General features: G+C 43.9%; 1 protein-coding gene across 1 annotated transcript; it reads left to right on the top strand.

Annotated features, from left to right (window-relative positions):
* Window positions 1-3,119: 3,119 nt before the first annotated feature.
* On the top strand, window positions 3,120-14,283 carry CA7 (carbonic anhydrase 7). Its single transcript, XM_064671340.1, has 7 exons — window positions 3,120-3,233; window positions 5,339-5,536; window positions 8,300-8,418; window positions 10,769-10,864; window positions 11,103-11,165; window positions 12,144-12,299; window positions 12,550-14,283. The coding sequence occupies exons 1-7, from the start codon at window positions 3,194-3,196 to the stop codon at window positions 12,670-12,672; spliced, it is 795 nt and encodes a 264-aa protein (XP_064527410.1). The 5' UTR covers window positions 3,120-3,193; the 3' UTR covers window positions 12,673-14,283.
* The last annotated feature ends 840 nt before the right edge of the window (window positions 14,284-15,123 follow it).

Genomic DNA, 15,123 nt, shown 5'->3' with positions numbered 1-15,123 from the left:
CCAGTTTCAATTCAGCATTCCAATCTTACTTTTCTAACCATGATGGTTAGTTCTTATATAGCAATTTTAATAAATGGAGCTCAAATTAAACCATAAAGGAAATTATTCCACATATAGAGATGGGGAAACAAATTTGTTGTTAGTTCTGTTTCACAACTGGTGACAGGTTCAGAAGAACCCCTGTATTTCTCCTAGGCTGCTGCTCTGTTCACTCATCACTGCTGTCAAAGGGGAATAAAACCATAAGTATGAGGACTGGGTAAGATAGATTTATTCTTTTAGGTAGCTTGAAACATTTCACTGTAGTGAATGGAATTATGTCTTCCTGTCATTCACTGCTTAGCAGACACTTCTGAGAGGGAGGCAAAAGCCCATGAGAAATTTGTGGAAATCATGAGTATTTCACATTTAGCTCAGAGTTGAAGAAATCCATCCTTTAAGCACCCATCACTTGTTGGTTCTGACTTCCATAAGTTCATGAGTATGATATAATTATCCTTGATTCAATCCAGTAAAACTGAGAACAGAATTTCATGACTGCAGCTTTGAAGCGATAAATTATGATTTGAGGACAGAATCAGTGAAAATCCATTCTTAGAGTCAGCCACTGTCCAGAGGTATCAGGATTACAGAATAATGTGATATTTGCATAAGCAGCAGTGTTTTCTTATCTTTAAGGAAATCTTAGTATTTTCCTAAAAAAGAAAGAAGGCTGATTGGATTGGGAGCACATTAAACTGTCACATACACACTGGCTATCATTTATAGATAAAATTTTATTCAGGCTGTCTTTTCTTTCCTCTCAAGTATTGTCATTCCCCCTTCTTCCTTTTTCTAAATCCAACCATTTACCACTCCATTTTGTGGAGCTGTTTCCTGCCATGTCTTCAGGATGTTTTCACTTGTCTCAGAGCTCCTCATGTGCCATGTTTTTATAGTCCAAAATATGCAGACATCTGTGTGGGTTTGAATGTGAGAAGATGAAAGCTGAAGTGGTGAATGGTGTCAGGTGCAGGTAGACACTGGGCACTGCAATGACTGACCTGGCCCCAGTTTTCAAGTTTCTCTTGAAAACAGTTGCACAGTATTCTCTATCTTACATATGGATTTCCCCAGTTTATTGCCTGCTCTTTTAACATACAAATTTTCTCTTTCATTTCTTTTCACTGGTACTTTTTGTACTTTTCCCCATGGTCTAGAGCAGCTTATCTGACTGTTTTCATCTGACTGACTGCCTCCAGTTGGCTGTCCTGGCTACAAACACATCACAGAGCCACACAGGAGTGAGAACCAAAGGAGCACAGCTCCCTGCAGCTCATTTGCCCTACTAAGAGCAGAGTATTTTCACAGAATATGCTGGGCTGGAAGGGACCCACAAGGACCATCCAGTCCAACCCCTGGCCTTGCACAGGCCCGTCCCCAAGAGTCACCCCTTATGCCCCAGAGGATCATCCAAACCCTCCTGGAGCTCTGGCAGCCTTGGGGCTGTGCCCACTGCCCTGGGGAGCCTGGGCAGTGCCCAACCAGCCTCTGGGGGAAGAACCTTTGGCTGAGATCCAACCTGAGCCTGCCCTGACACAGCTCCAGCCATTCCCTGGCTGCTGTCCCTGGTCCCCCCAGAGCAGAGCTCAGTCCCTGCCCCTCCTCTGCCCCTGCCCAGGAATTGGAACTGCACTGAGGTCTCCCCTCAGTCTCCTCTGCTCCAGCTGAACACACCAAGTGCCCTCAGTGTCCTCACACACCTTCAAATCAAGGCCCTTCCCCATCTCCGTGTCCCTCCTTTGGACTCTCTCCAATGGCTCAATCCCTTCCCTCCACTGTGTCCCCCCAAACTGCCCCAATGTTGAGGTGAGGCCTCCCCAGGGCAGAGCAGAGCAGGACAATCCCCTCCCTGCCAGGCTGGTGGGCCGTGCTGGCCCCAGTGTTTGGTCCCCACAAGCCCTGTGTGCACACACTGTTTGACCACAGCTGTACCTGTGCTGCCCATGCCAGGGGTGTGTGTGGGACCCGAGTGCATCACACAGTTTAACAGAAATAAATTGAGAGGTTGAGCTGAGTAAGTCATCATAGAGCTCTCCTGTGGAGACCTTTAGAGCAGTTTACATCCCTCACTCAGTGATTTAGCTTGCATCAGCTGCTCTCCAAGGTTTTATAGCTGACTCTATTCTCCTGAAGAATGAAATTAATTCTTACAAGGCAGTACCAGAATGTAACAGTTGTATAAAATACTCTTATTGATTTTTTCCTTCCATATTCTTGATTACATAATAGAAGAATCCTTATTTTTGTGTGCTGTTGTCTTTGTGAAAATCAATATGTTTATAAAATGTAGCCTTGACAGGGAGCATTTGCTTGGATCCAACAAAATTGCTACCAAGGAGCCATTTCCCTTGCCACAGAGATGTCTTAAGTCATTTTACAGCTACAGATTGGGTGTCTCACTGTAGCTTCTTCATGGGTTTAGCAGGGTACAGGTACTGGATCATTCTGGATAACTGAGGCTTCACAGATCAACTCCTTTCTCTGGAGTCTGCTGTGTTCTGTTCCCTAATATAACCACACTTTCCTTTTTGTCTATTTAAAAAGTTTCTTCAAAGTTACAAAGAAAAATAAAATCAGATTGCCAATTCATCCTTGGTTTATGTGATTTTTACCTTGTTTAAAAGTAGCACAAGGAATTTTTCCTGAGATGAGAATATTCTCCATCCCATCTAATCACTGATTCTTAAGTTTTAATTACAAATCAGGTGAAAACACCGTTCCTTTTTTGCAGCTGGAGGGAGTGTTTCAGAAAAGAGAGGCAGAGCAGAGATGTGAGCAGGGCAGGTCCCACTGCCACCTGCACGTGTTACTGTGCCTGGTGCTCAGAGCACGTTATGGCTTTGGAGTAGAGTGGGAAAACACTGCTGCTTTTTCCTAAATGTGATCTGCATGTGTCCTAGGACAGCATGTCACCTGGACAGTTTCCTCTCCAAGTCCTGAGACTTCAGTTTTATATTTTCCTTCTGTGCTGCCTTAGCAAATAGAGGGAGCAGGACAGGAGGAGAAGGCTCTCCCTGTCCTGCAGGAATTGCTTTGGCTGCTCTGTATCTTTAAGGGGCTGACCCTATCCCACGGTGAGCCATTATAAAGGCAGGTGAGCAGCAGTGCCCTGCTCGAGGAGCTGGAGCACGGCAGGGTGCAGCTCCCCAAAATGACTGGCCAGCACAGTTGGGGATATGGGCAGGATGACGGTAGGTTATGGCATTTCCGTGCTGCATCTCTCTGTCTCCCCCCACTCCTTTTCTTTCTAGAGCTGTTGCCTGAGCCCTGCAGAGCTGCCTGCATTTTGAGGTCTGCAAGCATCAAGTATATACAGCAGGTAATTAATTACTTTATTGATAATCAATAGCACCCAGAAAGTGGCACCAAAAGATGCACAGGCTTATACCTGCTGCCTTTCACTGTTGCAATCAGCATTCCTGAACTGAGGGAAGCAGGACTGAGTGGGGGTTTTTTTCAGGCTGCAGAGATGGGTCCCTTTCCAAAAAGCTGTTATGAAAAAGATTAACTGTGTCTGTCTCTCCACAAGCAATTCTTGTAAGTAATGAAGATTTAGCAGAGCAGTAATGGATCTCCTGATTCTGTGCAGCTGTTGAAACATGATCTCTAGGCTTCCATAGAAGTGAATAAACTAAGTTATATGTTAAATATGTCTAGAACATCACTAAATTGTACAGATCAGTATCAGAGATCTCTTACAGAACAACTTATGCTTTCTGATTTGACAGTTTTTAATTTAGCAGTCCTCCCTTGCTTCCCACCCCCAAGGATGTGTCAGAGGGAAATGTGAAGCTACTGAAAGATTCCCACAGTAGTGTTTTGCAGTGCCTGCTCCTTCACAGAGGAGGGTTGGATGAGTGGCTGGTGCTGTCCAATAAAACAGTCTTTTGCATGACTTTCAGGAGCCTCTCTCTCTTTTGGCAGCAATTATTTTAGCTGCTGAGTGTCCAACGAGAGTCTTCTGCATAACCTTCAGGGGCCAGTCTCCTAACAGCAACTCCTTTAGTTTCTGTGAGTCCAAAAGCAAGGTTGAATACTAAGTGAAGCTGGTTAGTGCTGGTAGATGCTATGTTTGAGCAGGTAGGAGTAGTAATAAAGCCATATATGCTTTTAGGAAGCTTGAGAGCCAAATGATATTGCCTTACCTTGTCTAACAGCATTTAATTCCTAAACCTGCTTTACAGGCAAGCTGAGAAAAGATGTTATTTTCTAAGCTTAGCTTTGCAGAAAATGTCAAAGCCAAATAAGAGTATAATAGATCACTGTTTTGTTATGTAAACTCAAGGAGGCTGAATACCTGTACTTGATTAAAAAAGCTTCCCCTTGTGAAAGTATGTGAGAATGCTACAATTAAAAATGTGCTTCTTGAGAATCTGGAAGCAAAATTGTTACTGTTAATACTTTATGAGCAGAAGCAGTGGAAGAATTTACTTGCTGCTGGTACTACCATACCAAAGTAAAAAAAAAGGCATAAGAAAAAGTAATCCTTTGATATGGATAACCTTTTGTTATCTCAAAGGGCATAAGAATGTTCCAGCTCTGGCAGCAGAGTTGTGTTATTAAATTGGTCTTTCTCCCCACTCTGTTGAGGTCAGGACGTCCAAAAATGTTAATTAACATGGTGTACCCTTCACTCAGGGTAGGGAGATACCATAATGGGCATGAGTGGAGAATAGAGCTGCCTCAAAGATTTACTGCAGTCATAAAAGGATTTTAAAAATAACTGCACACTCAGTAGCTTAAGAGGTTGAGTCATCTGCATCTCATTTGAATTGCTGGAGTTTTTACACTCTTTTCCCCAGGAAGAATTAAAGGTTGTGTCCTTGGGGGAGTGTGTGTGTGTGTGTGTGTGTGTGTGTGTGTGTGTGTGTGTGTGTGTGTGTGTGTGTGTGTGTGTGTGTGTGTGTGTGTGTGTGTGTGTGTGTGTGTGTGTGTGTGTGTGTGTGCAAGAGTGTTTACACCTGCACCCACCTTGGAAGCCCTTCAGACACCTCAGCAATGTAACTGCAAAGTCTGCAGAAAATGAGTGGCACAAGTAGCTGAAGGTACAGCAGTCTGTTGATGTGCCATGATTTCCTCAGGGTGCTTTGTGTGAGATGTTTGAATCCCCATCTTGTTGCAGCCTGTTTGTGCTAATAAAAACATGCCAGCTTAGAATTGAAATGGATTTCTCAGATACCAAACATTCGAGTCACCCTTGCTGAGCAAGCTTTATGTCAAGCCTCATGAAAACCCATAATGATTTTGTGTTTAGTAGGAAGGAAATAATGATGCTTTCCTTTATTTCCTTTTGAAGGACCTTCAGAGTGGCACAAATCCTACCCTATTGCCCAGGGGAGCCGCCAGTCCCCCATTGATATTGTTTCTGCAAGAGCAGTTTATGACCCAAATCTGAAGCCACTGATCATCTCCTATGAGTCGTGCACATCCCTCAGCATCTCCAACACTGGCCATTCAGTTATGGTGGAGTTTGAAGATACTGATGACAAGGCAGGTGAGATAACACAGCCAACTGACTTAGAACACCATTTGTGACTCGGGGAAACAATTATGTACATCCTGTGCAGTGTAACTTCTGTGACGTATAATTTCAGTTCAGAGCAAGGCAGACGACCAGAGCCCTTCATATTCTGTCTTCCCAAGCCTCATGTTTGTTGTCTTCACTTGAGCATCTCTAGCTGTGCAATATTGCAGAGCAGAATAGTGTTTCTGCATTAGGAAAACCTCTTTGCATCAGGAAAACCAGAAATTTGTTTGCAGTGCTCTTCTTTTAGATGAGATGTGGAGTTTGCAGGACAGGGAATCTTTGTATCTCTCCACCCTCTCTCCTAGACCACCTCCAGCGTGCAGAGTAGGTGTGTAAGCTCCTCGCTGCCCTGTTCCATGATCATCCAAAGACACTAACTCACATGCCAGCTCTGGCTCACTGCCCAGTTTCCATCCACAGGGAAGAGAAGAGGATTAGCAGAAATGGGTCATACAAGCATAGTCATCATAATCACAGCCACTGCACCAAGTTGGGTCTGGACAGTCACTGTCACCTTGCACTGTTTTCTTTCCTCCCTGCCTCAGAGCAGCTCAGTTTCTGCAGAATTTATAAAACCTTCAGCTAATTCTGAGTTTGTAGCAGCTTGTGGATGTTGGACTGTCTGCAGCTGGACGTTATCCTTGTCTCAGTTCTTGGCGGGGAATGTAAAAGCTTTAAGTGTTTGATTATTTCCCCTGTTAATTCTACTTTCTTGGAGACCTTGCTTTTACATCTGGAGGTAGGGGAAGAGCATTCAAATGGAGATGATAAAGTAGCTGATAGATGGGAAGAGTGAATGTAAAAAACCAACTCTGAACAGCTTTTAAATGTACCATCTAACTTCATCGTCCTTCTGTGTGTGTTGTTTGATGCAGCCTAAATTGGATATCTGGATATTCAAAGCAATTTACTCTTTCTGTGAAGTGGCTTGTCCGTGCTGGTAACCCTTTGAAATAAGGGCTAGGGGTTGAAATTCAAGCCATTTTGTTCTAAAATTTCTCTTCTGGAATGAATTTAAGAAACTGCCCCATGGAAGAGTCAGGTTTTTAAGCATCTCAATTGAATTGGAAAAGATTGGATATGCATTTTCCACTTGTACTGCACAGATCCATTCAGTCTGTCACCTTACAAAGGGAATTTTTAAAATATCTTTGGAAGGATTATCTCAGCTTGCTGAATACTTTCATGCAATTTTCAGCTGAACTCTATCTCTGTAACAGCGAACTTTATTCAGCTTTAGAGATTGAACATCATCTATTACTCTGCATTAGAGATACAGACTCAGAGAACATGCAGAACCTCTGCCCTTTCCACACAAAGTACTGGTTTTAGTAATACTTTTCCAAGGAAGATGATTGCTAGGAGTGGAAAATATGTTTCAAACAGGTTTTAGTTGTATTGAAATAGATCCAGTGACTCAGCTCTGAATAATTGGCACAACAGAATTTCGAGAGTAACCCGTCATAGTTAATTTCTTAAAATATTTGGAACAGGTGATGCATTCCTTTGCTAAGTTGAGAAAAACATACTGGGAGATATTTATATTCTTCATTAGTACTAAAACCTTTGCTTTGGAAAGGCCAGTTTCCTGCACAAAGGCCAGCTGGAACCATGCACATGTGGCAGCACTGGGCAAGCCCCTGCTTTAAATTTTTAAATAAAATGCTACACTGAGGATGCTTTACAGGTACTAAACATAATTTTAATTTTCTTAATGTAAGACTTTTTGGTTGGGTTTTCCTGTCTGTTGGGCAAAATGTATTAGATTTGGTGCCATATAAAGTTACAGGAGGGATTACTGATGCTGTTGATCAAGTATCTTCTATAGATGGCACCTTAAACATTGGCCTGTTCATACATCATTTAGAAATAACACTTAAGTTTCTCTGTAGCATTTCCTTACCTTTATAAGGTGATTTGAGATTGAGTGGTGTCGTGTGAAGTACGAGCTATTACATTACCTCTTTTATGGGATCGGGTATTTAAAGGAAAGGGAATATAGATAACCTCCACTGGAAGTAAAGACACTGTAAAAAGGAAATACTTAGCTGAACTGTCTGCCTGATGTTCAGGGTATAAGGTTTCCTTGGGGCCTTCTCTTCTCCAGGCTGAACACCCCCAACTCTCCCAGCCTTCCCTCCCAGCAGAGCTGCTCCATCCCTCTGATCCTCTTGGTGCCTCCTCTGGACTCTCTCCAGCAGCTCCATGTCCTGCTGTGCTGTTCCCAGGGCTGGAGCAGCTCTGCAGGGGGGTCTCACCCGAGGGGCAGAGGGGCAGAATCCCCCCCTGCCCTGCTGCCCACACTGGGGGATCAGCCCAGGGCACGGGGGTTTCTGGGCTGGTTCATGTCCAGCCTCTCCCCCACCAGCCCCCCAGGTCCTTGTCCCAGGGCTGCTCTCAACCTGTTCCACTGGTTATGCCTTTCCTGTTAAACACAATAAAAAACATGACAATGGTTACCACACCTTCCTATGTCAAATATACTCTTCCAAGAAGGCCACAAAATTCTGGATAGGTATCCATTCAATGTTTTTTTGACTTATATTTCTACATGAATTTAGGTGCTTTCCATTAATAAATCCACCCCTCCTAAGTGTGTGGATGATATATCTTTTTCATGCTGGTAGAGGCTGCTGGCCTTTTTCCACTATTGTGCCAACAGTGGTTGGTTTTGACTAGCAGGGAGCTAAAAAGCTTTTTTCTTTCTTTTTCTTGTTTTTTCCTGCCTAGCAATCAGTGGTGGGCCCTTCCAGAACCCATTTCGGCTGAAGCAGTTCCACTTTCACTGGGGGAGAACGCACAGCCAGGGCTCAGAGCACACAATTGATGGCAAACCTTTTCCCTGTGAGGTAACCATGGCTTTGTACTGGGGTTATTTCATGCAAATGCTGTTGACAAGTGACTGTGTGTGCAGTGGGGACAGGATTAGGATTCTCATTGCTTACTCCCTGTGGTTAGGGCAGCCCAGACTCTGAGCTGGTGTTATCCATAGATTAGAAATGGCTTCATATGGGGGCTCTTGAGAAAGTTCTGCAAAGCCAGGACAAGGCATGAGGCTCTCCCAGCACAATCCAACCAAAAACCATGGGAATGTGGCATCCTGGAGTCTACCACTGAGTACTGGAGCACAGTGCTTTGTAGGATGAAGGCCTGTGCCAGGGAAGTCAGGTCACAGGTTAATGCCTGATTTGTTTCAAATTAAAGATGTGTGGTAGTTGACCCAGGCTGGATGTCAAAGCTGCTCCATCCCTGCCCTCCTCAGCTGGATGGGGAGAGAAAATGCAGTGAAACATTTGTGGGTCAGGATAAGGACAAGGAGAGATCAGTCACCAGGTACTGACACAGCAAAACAGGCTTAGCTGGGGGAAATCAGAGTAGGATAATGGGAAATAAAAACTAAATCTTAAAACCTTCTCCTTGCCCTTCTTCCTGGGCTTTCCTTTACTCCCAACTTTCTCTACCTCCTCCCCTGAGCAGTGCAGGGGGATGTGGGATGGGGGCTGTGCTCAGTTCATCCCATCTTGTCTCTGCTGCTGCTTCCTCCTCAGTGGGAGGACTCCTCACACTCTTCCCCTGCTCCTGTGTGGGGTCCCTCCCATGGGAGACATCCTCCACAAAATTCTCCAACGTGAGTCCTTCCCATGGGCTGCAGTCCTTCAGGAACTGCTCCAGCCTGGGTCCCTTCCATGGGGTCATGGGTCCCCTTCCATGGGAGGGTGGTTTTTCAGCTGGGATGATTGACACACACAAAAGAAGTGGCCAGCAGCCTTCCATTCCAGGCTGATGGCCCTCAGAAGACTGGGGGGGAAGGTAAGTTTTTTTCCCTCTCCTCGGAAAACGGCATCCTCACTTCACTTTTGCCCTGACTCAGGGAGGGCGTGTTGTGTAGAGGGGTTCCGTGGTTCGTTTTGTTTTTGGCCAGGTATCTGGCAGCTTCTGGCCCGGGTTCTCCTCCCCTCTCCTGCACCCCGTTCTGCCCCCAGCCCGGACCGGCTGGGATTTCATTGGAGAGGCTTGGCCGACCTGCGGAGAACCTTTGGGGGAGGAGGCCGCCCCTTCCCTCCTCTGTGTTTGGCAGCGGCTTGTGCCCATCGATGAAGGGGTGGGGGGGAGAATCCCAGCCAGAGCCAGCTGTTGGCAGCGTGAGTCCATAGGAAGAGCCCCTTTTCCCCTTTCCCCCTTTTCCCCTTTCCCCCTTCCCCTTTCAGTGGGGGGAAATCTCCATTTCGGCTCCTCCCTCACAGCGGGGCTGAACAGCGCCCCCTGCTGGCCAGCACCGACCACTGCAGTGATCCAACAGCGCCCCCTGCTGGCCAGCACCGACCACTGCAGTGATCCAACAGCGCCCCCTGCTGGCCAACACTGACCACTGCGGTGATCCAACAGCGCCCCCTGCTGGCCAACACCGACACTGTGGTGATCCAACAGCGCCCCCTGCTGGCCAACACCAACACTGCGGTGATACAACAGCGCCCCCTGCTGGCCAACACCAACCACTGCAGTGATCCAACAGCGCCCCCTGCTGGCCAACACTGACCACTGCGGTGATACAACAGCGCCCCCTGCTGGCCAACACCGACACTGCAGTGATCCAACAGCGCCCCCTGCTGGCCGCGGTTGGAATCGCGCCCAAGGACTGAACTGTTTTTTGGGGGAACTTTGGGTACAGGATTATTGTTTAGCTGTTTTTGTGTTCTTTTGTTGTTCTGCCAATACATATATGTCCTCTAATAAAGGGCTGTTATCTTTCCTTTTTCCACACTTCCTCAATTGGAGCCTCTTAACTTTGGATTTACAAGTGCTTGGAGGGAGGAGCTTGGTTTTCCTCATAACCCATCCTCATTAGCAAAACACTTCAGTCTCATTAAACTGAGCCAGAACTGCTCCAGTGTGGGTCCCTCCCATGGGGTCATGAGCTGGGGGAGCTTCTGGCAATTTCTCACCCAAGCCACCCCTGAAGCTCCCCCACTATCAAAACCTGGCCGTGCCACCCTACTATGGGCTGATATCTAGAAAATTTGTCTAGTGCCTGTCCACACTTAGGGACCAGTCCAAAAGATTGAACTTGTTCATGTTTCCAACAATGCCTTTTGCACAAAACTGTTCTGTTGTGAATGGCTGTTGGTGCCGTTAACATGAGAGAAACCATGTTCACAGCTTCTATCACTAATCATTTGTATTTGTTATTTTTCTTTAAAGCTCCACTTAGTTCATTGGAATGGCAGAAAATATGCAACATTTGGAGAAGCAGCAGCAGCTCCAGATGGCCTGGCAGTAGTTGGTGTTTTCTTGGAGGTAAGAATGGCAAAAATAGCATATTTACATGATGAAAAGCATTATGCTGTCAGCTGTTTGAGGACCACACCACATATTTAAGAGGTGCTTAAGGAAAACAGATGACTTATTGGAAGCAGTAACTCACTGCAAATTGCTGTTGAACTTTAGTTGGAATGTGGAGATTCAGACAAGAAAATGTCTATTCAAAGCATAGTTGAAGTCCTTCTTATTTAACCTGTCTATTCTGTTATTTTAGATTGGGAAAGAACATGCTGGTATGAACAGACTCACTGATGCTTTGTACATGGTAAAATTTAAAGTAAGTTTTCAGCTCTTTAAATTTATTTCTGGGATATCCTTTAGAAATCAAGCACATGTACCTATTTGAGACAAAAATCATATCCTCCCATCACTAGAACCTCACTGTAGTTGTCTCCTCTTCCCCTCCAAAGTTCATTTCTTTTGCCTAATCTCAGGTGCCTCACAAGGCTGTGCTGACCCCACTGGTCATCAGAGGTTCTGCCTTTCCCCGAAAATCTAAAACCAAAAGCTCCACAACCCTTCAGGCTCAGCTTTTACCCTCAGCAAAATAATCCATTGCCACTGAGCCTGGTGTTGACCAAGTGGAAGTTGGCTGTTTGTCTTTGCTGCAGAGCTCTGTCAGGGACAATCTTACTGAGGTCCTGAGTTAATCTGTTCCTAAAGTGTTTTGTGAGTAACTGAATATTTTTTGGATATTCTTACAGGCTGAAAAGCTTTTCTCTAGACTGTGGTAATCACTACTCCAGGCAGCAATTCCTTCTATTTCTGCATGTCTTTCGTTGATCCATCTTCCTCTAATTTTAGACTTGAAGCTTTGATTTTTTTTTTAAAGCCAATATTTACCATAGCAGACAATGACTACAGGATCTAAGTTTTCTACTAAAATAGATGTGAAGAATAGAAAATAGCAGGTGATGAGACAAGGAATTCTGCCACGATCTTATCTATAGCTCACACTGAACACTATACACAGAACACAGCTCTTCTGTTATTTTTAGTCCTATTGTGACAAGAGCTGAGTTTCTGTAGGCACAATGGGGCAAGGCCTCAAAGTCCAGTAATCCAGCAGCAGGCATCACATTTGCCATGCTGCTTCTGTCTAACAGTTGTTATAAAGCAGCCAAACCTTTACAGACCTTTCACCTTGTTTTTAATATTACTTCAGCCATTATTTTTCTCTTTCAAAAAAAGTTATGTAACCTGCACTTAAAAGTACACAGATAAATTTCAAGTCAATCTTTTTTTTTTTTTCTAGGGAACAAAAGCTCAGTTTGGAAACTTCAACCCTAAATGTCTCCTGCCCTTGAGTCTTGATTATTGGACATACCTTGGCTCTCTGACAACCCCACCCCTTAATGAGAGTGTAACATGGATAGTGCTGAAAGAACCCATCAGAATTTCTGAGAAGCAGGTAAACTGTTGATATTGTCTCTGTTCTTGTAGGATTCAGTGCTGGATGAGCAGGCAGTGACTGTTTTGATTTGAAATGAGACTGAGCTAAAACACTGAATATTCAGCCTGTTCAATAATCAGGCTTCTCTTATTTTCTGTTAATATTCTCTTTTAACTGATTAAAATACAACAAATACTTTCCTTTGGTCCCTTTTAAAACCCATTAACATTGATTGCCCCCTTAAGCAGTCAATTATTTGACTTTCCAGCTGGAGAAGTTCCGGATGCTCCTTTTCACCAGCGAGGAGGACCAGAGGGTCCAAATGGCAAATAACTTTCGTCCCCCTCAGCCTCTAAAGGGGAGAGTTGTTCGAGCTTCCTTCAAGGCCTGAGGAAAACTCACAATGGCCCTGGGATATCCAAGAGCTTCCACATCTGAGATACCACAAACAGAAACTCTGGTCCTCAGACCACTCATGGAAGACACAAGATAAGCATTTCCATGAACACTCTGCTTGGAGGGGGACAATCTGCTGGTTTCCTGTTTTATTTGAAGTGCTCATTCTTCTGAGAAATGGGATCTTTCTAACAAGCACTATTTAATATAAGGGATAGCTGAGTAAACTAGACTGTCGTCCCAGACCTGAAACTCTAAAAAAAATTAAAATGCAATTAAAATCTAACTTGATATAAAATGGGAAAATATGTAGTGATCTACTAGTACTGATGGCCACAATAATGGTCTCATTCAATACATGAGGAAACGTTAATGAAGAATTTTGGGTAAATTGGACTTAAATTTTCCTTACCAATCTGTTTTAAGCATTTGCTGAGCTCTGATTTAAACATTGCTTGCACTGTATTCTTGCTGTCTGTTGACAGAGTGCACAAGTAGCACTAGAGAAAAGTTCTTTACTCGCCTCGGGTAGGCACTGGTATGAAAACTAGATATATATTTTAAATTTACTGCTCTAAGATCCTATTTTATAATTCAAAGTACCAATGTAAATGCTGTGCTTAAAAGCAGACCGTTCATTGCAGTGTTGTTTAGCCCACAGGTCATACAGGACTGTGCTGCCCTGGTCAGTCTGGGTGAAGAGTACATCTTGAGCAATCCAGATGTGTGCTTTGTGGTCCTAAACTGCTCAAAGTCTACCTCAGTTCAGTGCTATGCTCTGCAATATGACCTCCTTTGTTGTCTGTCCTACAGATAAGGGGTGTTTTGTTTACTTTAGGGACCCAGTGGGTAGATCTGGGCTGCACTGAGTGTGCATTGCTGCACAAATCCCTTCCCTCTGGCTGGCAGGGATCTCCCTGCACACCCTCCTGAGTCCTTATACCTCTTTGAAAGCAAGTTGCTTTAGAAAAGCCATGTGTTGGTATTACTGCTCGTGAAGCTTAGTGAAAAATTCAGGCTCTGGTACTAAATACTGTGATGTGACCTGTGATTACCCACAGTCTGTTGTCAGCTACTTTAATTCTGAGCTTCAAATGGCCTGTTTTGTGTGTACAGATCAGAGAGAAAGTGATTTTAGCCCTTTCCTCCAGCTTAGGTGGAGAAATCAAAGATGTACAATGCAAAGGAAAGCTGGGGAAGAGGGAGAACAGCAGCTACTGTGGGCTGTTCCCTGTCTCAGAGAGGGAGAAAGACACTGGATGTGGAACATAGTCCAACAAGGAATGGAAGACCAGAATTCTAGCCTTCAGCTCTGGTTTTCCTGCTACACTGACCTGAAACTTTGTGTTCCTCAGTTTCCTCTTACATAAAAAGAGGGTGACACTGACCTACCTCACAGGGATGTTGTGAGGGCTAATTCAGCATTGGTTGAGATGTGAGATTCTTACACACCAGATGCTCAAAGCAACAGGAAATCCTTACAAGCTGCAATGGTTTTAGCTGTTATGAATGGAACTTTGCTAGTAATGCAAACTGGTGTTGCAGAAAATCTATTTAATGTATCTTATTTCTTTAACAAATGAAATAAATGAGACTTTAAAACCAACTTAATCCTTTATATTCAGTAGACTCACTTTTCCTCACTTACTCTTTTTCTTGGACTTTCATGAAGAGAAATGATGTTTGATATTTTCAACTGATGCATCTGTTTTATATCAAAGAATGCTTGATTGTTCACCTTCAGTTCCATAGAAACCTTAAGTTATAGTAGAATGGCCTAAGTACAGATAAGAGTTACCCCTCCTAAGTTTCTAGACATTTTTTTAAAATTCTGGAAACAATTATTTTTAGTTGCAGTTCTTCCCATCTTTTTGGATTAACAGCTTCTGCTTCAGCTTAATCCTTTCACTTAAATTCTAACATAGTGTGTATCTTAGATGGCTTCTTGCCCAGTCAGAGTTAAATTATTGTTGTCATTAATTTTATGTCCCAGTTAAAATTAAGAAAAAATAATTACATGAAAAGATATTTTAAAATGTAAAAGGTCTTTCAAAAGAAGCTTACACATCTGATAGCCTGAATACATTTTATTAGGGGCAAATTTCAAATACTTTCCTGCTTAAAATGTAATGAATATTAATTACCATATCAAGCTACCCATGTACTGCTGCATTAATATTAGTGCACATGTTCACAGAGCAGGTCACTGAGGGCTATTTTTAGTGTTTTTTCTCATTTGAGGCATGTAAGTAGAGCTCTGTTCACTCAGTCTCTCACACTTTGGACTTGTACACCAAAACTCTGTCCAGTTTTTCCCCAGCTAGAGCCACTTAGGCTAATAAAATAGAAAAAGCTCATTTAACCCCCAAAAGTGTCCCTTCTGTGACCTCCAACACAGTACTTAAGCTTCTTTGAGGGTGGTTTAGTCATGAGCAACAGACGGATA

This window comes from Pseudopipra pipra, chromosome 14 (assembly GCF_036250125.1).
Source record: "Pseudopipra pipra isolate bDixPip1 chromosome 14, bDixPip1.hap1, whole genome shotgun sequence".
Classification (NCBI taxonomy): domain Eukaryota; kingdom Metazoa; phylum Chordata; class Aves; order Passeriformes; family Pipridae; genus Pseudopipra; species Pseudopipra pipra.
The sequence above is the reverse complement of the archived record's forward strand: the minus strand, read 5'-3'. Positions and strand labels throughout refer to the sequence as shown.